Source organism: Pterocles gutturalis, unplaced genomic scaffold (assembly GCF_000699245.1).
Source record: "Pterocles gutturalis isolate BGI_N339 unplaced genomic scaffold, ASM69924v1 scaffold8736, whole genome shotgun sequence".
Lineage (NCBI taxonomy): Eukaryota > Metazoa > Chordata > Aves > Pterocliformes > Pteroclidae > Pterocles > Pterocles gutturalis.
This window is the reverse complement of record NW_010100286.1, coordinates 10,398-11,214: the sequence shown is the minus strand read 5'-3', so window position 1 is coordinate 11,214 and position 817 is coordinate 10,398. Positions and strand designations below refer to the sequence as shown.

The window sequence follows — 817 nt, the reverse complement described above, 5'->3', positions numbered from 1 at the left end:
GGACAGGTACCCGCTTCCCTCCGTGTGTTCCGGCCCTGCTGGGGCTGCGGGTCCGGGCTGGTTTCTCCTTCCTCCACGGCCGCGTTCTCGTCTCCCAGCCCGTCCCCGCTCGCACCGTGAAGACCCAGCTGAGCGCCGTGCTCACCTGGAAGAAAACACGGGAGGTTCCTGCGGGTTCTTAGCCGAACTCTCCCCGGCCTTTCCGCACAAAGCCGGGAGGGTCTCAGCTTGATGGAGCCGTAGGAAATTACCGATTCCAGCCTTCCTCCTTGATTTTCCACCTTCTCCTGCGTTTCTGAGCCCCGACAATCCCACACCGAGCTTTCCCCAAAGCCCCGGGGCTCTCCCTGCCCTCCACAGCCCCCCCATTGCCCCACATTTTGCTCCACGGGCTCCGATTTGCGTCCAGAAGGGAGGTAAGAGCAGGAAAAACAGCCCCCGACGTCACTCCAGCCACCTGCCAACTATTCCAGCTATTTTAGCGCGGAAAACAGCGGAAAAATGTAAACCCAGCACCACCGGCCAGCTCGAATCGGTGTCGGCGATAAAGCAAGCATCCAAACATCTGGGCTTCTCCGAATCACACCCCGCTAGCGACCTTTCCCCCCCGTTTTTTGGGCTGAAAGAGGCAATTTTCCCTTTTCAACCATCTGAAAAGGACGAAAATTTTCCCTTTGAAAATTTTTTGAATTTTTTTTTTTTTTTCCCTTTGAAGATTTTCCCTTTTCAACCAGTTAAACCTGCTGAAAGCAAAAATCCAGGAGTAAATCTCCAGAGCAGATGCGAACCCTCCTGCCAAAAATGCACCCCCCCCCCC

General features: G+C 55.4%; 1 protein-coding gene across 1 annotated transcript in view; it reads right to left on the bottom strand.

Annotated features, from left to right (window-relative positions):
* LOC104465949 (transcription factor Sp1-like) overlaps positions 1-817 on the bottom strand; it is a gene marked incomplete at both ends in the record, with an annotated part of 11,181 nt that overhangs the window by 386 nt on the left and 9,978 nt on the right. Inside the window, 1 exon segment of the mRNA XM_010079201.1 lies at positions 1-145. This exon segment is cut by the window's left edge and continues 20 nt beyond it. Coding sequence (XP_010077503.1) covers positions 1-145 — 145 coding nt within the window.